The sequence below is a fragment of the Montipora capricornis genome, chromosome 13 (assembly GCF_036669925.1).
Source record: "Montipora capricornis isolate CH-2021 chromosome 13, ASM3666992v2, whole genome shotgun sequence".
In the NCBI taxonomy this organism is placed as follows: domain Eukaryota; kingdom Metazoa; phylum Cnidaria; class Anthozoa; order Scleractinia; family Acroporidae; genus Montipora; species Montipora capricornis.
Window position 1 is genome coordinate 27,287,453 of NC_090895.1, and position 2,500 is coordinate 27,289,952.

Consider the following 2,500-nt stretch of genomic DNA (forward strand, 5'->3'; position numbering starts at 1 on the left):
GTGGAGTGATGATTAAAACGGTACGTTTGGTGCATTTCGAAGCAGCAAGGATAACAAAAATATGTTTAAAATAGCATTTTAGCAGATATTTGACAATTTTAATGTGAATCTCTGTAAAAACAAAGGATTTCTAACTTATATTCCATGTATTCCTATTCCGGAATACAGTCAATCGAACGCACCCGAAGTGTGGGCTACTACACTTAGCATAGCTAAGTGAAAGTGATTTAGTAAAATGTGAAATGATTGAATGGAGATTGTGCAGTTTCCAGTGACATCTGCACCTTAGAAAGTGTAAAAAAACCTAGGTGTTATGTAATTACAGCAAAATAAACCTAAGTCAATGCAACGGTTTCACCAAGGTTGTTTACAATGGTAATAATGTCTTCAATAATTACCCCTGAATTAATGAAAGGGAGATACTGAGGTCAGCCTCAACAAGACTATCAACTACATGCTCGTTTTACCAAGTTACATTGGGTAGGGGAGTTTCCAGGAAGGTTTGCAAGTCTGTTCTTTGTCTTGCTTTCCATGAAAACACAGTCTGCAGCTTACTTTAGAAAACAACAACTTAATAGACTACAAGAAGAAACTCCGTGAACTGTATAAAAAAATTATACATGTTAACTATTTACAACTTGAAATCGACCCAGGTCTATATGTTTTCTTGAGGAAAAGACTCTAAGTTCACTCTACATCTTGCTGTACACACCCAAAAACAACCTGCAACCTCCAAAATTTGCATTAAACAATTTATAGAAAAACTTGTGGGACAAAAATTTACAAGTGTTACCCTAAAACAAGACCTACTGATTGCAAGACTAACACAAAGTCAAGACATAGAAAAAACGACCAGAAAAATACAATTAACTACAGAAAAACTACTACATGTACAAAACCAATGAGGTGGAAAATGAACATATTAATGAAAAAGCATTCGCACACCAATTATTTTGTCCAATTATAAAGGTATTACACTAGAATGTTGCGGCATAAGGTGTTATTCCCCCACGAACGTCTGCTGAAATGACAAACCACTTCTGTTCACTGGCAGTTTGCTCTCTATTTCAAGAAAACAATCAGCATTGACTAATCTTGTAGATAGCCAATCACATCTGCAAAAATATGCCATACAAAACAAAAGTTTATCCAAACTTGAAAACGGCCTTTGATTGGTCGTAATCCACTTACATACGTAATTTCTCATTTCAGCAGACGTTTGTTGGGGAGGAACATGTGACAAAGCCCTGAGAACTTCTGTGTGGGAGGCAACAGAATTAAGAAACAGATAGGGAAAAAAAAATTTCAAAGACAAACCTTGTCTCCTGTATTTTCCTGTTGAGTACCTTTATGTTTCTTCCAGCAAACAGGATGAAAATCCACTTTACACTCTTCATTGCAGACAAGTCGTATATATCCTTTGTAGTCTGTTAAAGACAGAAGGAAATCATACTTCATCAAGCTAATGGATCATCTCAAAAATGTTTCATTAGCTCATGCAAATGACAACATAAGGTGGATGATGGGATGATACCAAAATTAAACTCCCCCAGTTCCCTATAGCATTCCAGATACTGCATGGTATTTAGATCTGAATGGAAAAATAGGTGCACAGATGACATTTATGGAGCGGCAACTCCTTGTGGAGGTATCACATGTGGGATGCAATTTGATGGATGACATTATTACAGTATTAATTTTACTGCTAATAAGTTTTAGGATGTCTGCGCCCATTGCTACTGAGCATCCTTACAACGCACGCAAATTCACATGCCACCTCATGAATCGAGTGCGCGTGCTAAGTACTAAACTGAACAATGATAGAGCAGATGGCCATTGCTATAGCTTTGCTTGGATTTAATGATCTTGGATGTTCAGTGACCCATACTTTTCTCTTCAGAAACAGATTTTATTTACAATTATCTCCACAATGTCGAAAAATGAACAAAAAATCAATGTGGGAAGTTAAAAAAATTTAAAGATTTCTGTCCTTGGGACATGGAATCCTGCAATCTTGCAGCTGCAAGGCGCATGAAACTATGGTCGCTAAATGCAAACTTGTTCGTTGAGGAACCTCAACAGTTAACTAAATTCACTTGATGGGTTCACTTAAACAAAGTTTGGTAGAAAACATTTCACTTCAAAGATGTAATTGCAATATTTTTGGGCTTACCGACACTGTGGCCTTGTTCGCTAAAGAAGCTGGATTTTTTCAGATTTAGGGTATTCTTCCGGGCAAGTTCTCTCCAAAACGAAGTCGGTGACACCCCATTTTTTTTAATTTCTGACATTACTAATTCATCATCTTTCAATGGCAAAATTTGCAAAAAAAATTCAATGTTAGAAAATTTCCGCGCGAACATCCTTAAGACAATTTGCTCGACTATTTTGTCCTTGATTATTAGGTATATTGAATGGATGTTAAGAACCATACACATAATTCTAGAATACTGGTTTGTCCTGCCCCACATCTTTCATCTAGCATACACAGTGCTCTACA

General features: G+C 36.5%; 1 protein-coding gene across 1 annotated transcript in view; it reads right to left on the reverse strand.

Moving 5' to 3' along the window:
- Positions 1 to 2,500, reverse strand: part of LOC138030080 (E3 ubiquitin-protein ligase TTC3-like) — a 52,763-nt gene that overhangs the window by 26,639 nt on the left and 23,624 nt on the right. The window contains exon 24 of the mRNA XM_068877936.1: positions 1,318 to 1,427. Within this exon, the coding sequence (XP_068734037.1) occupies positions 1,318 to 1,427 (110 nt within the window). The remainder of the gene's footprint in view (positions 1 to 1,317; positions 1,428 to 2,500) is intronic.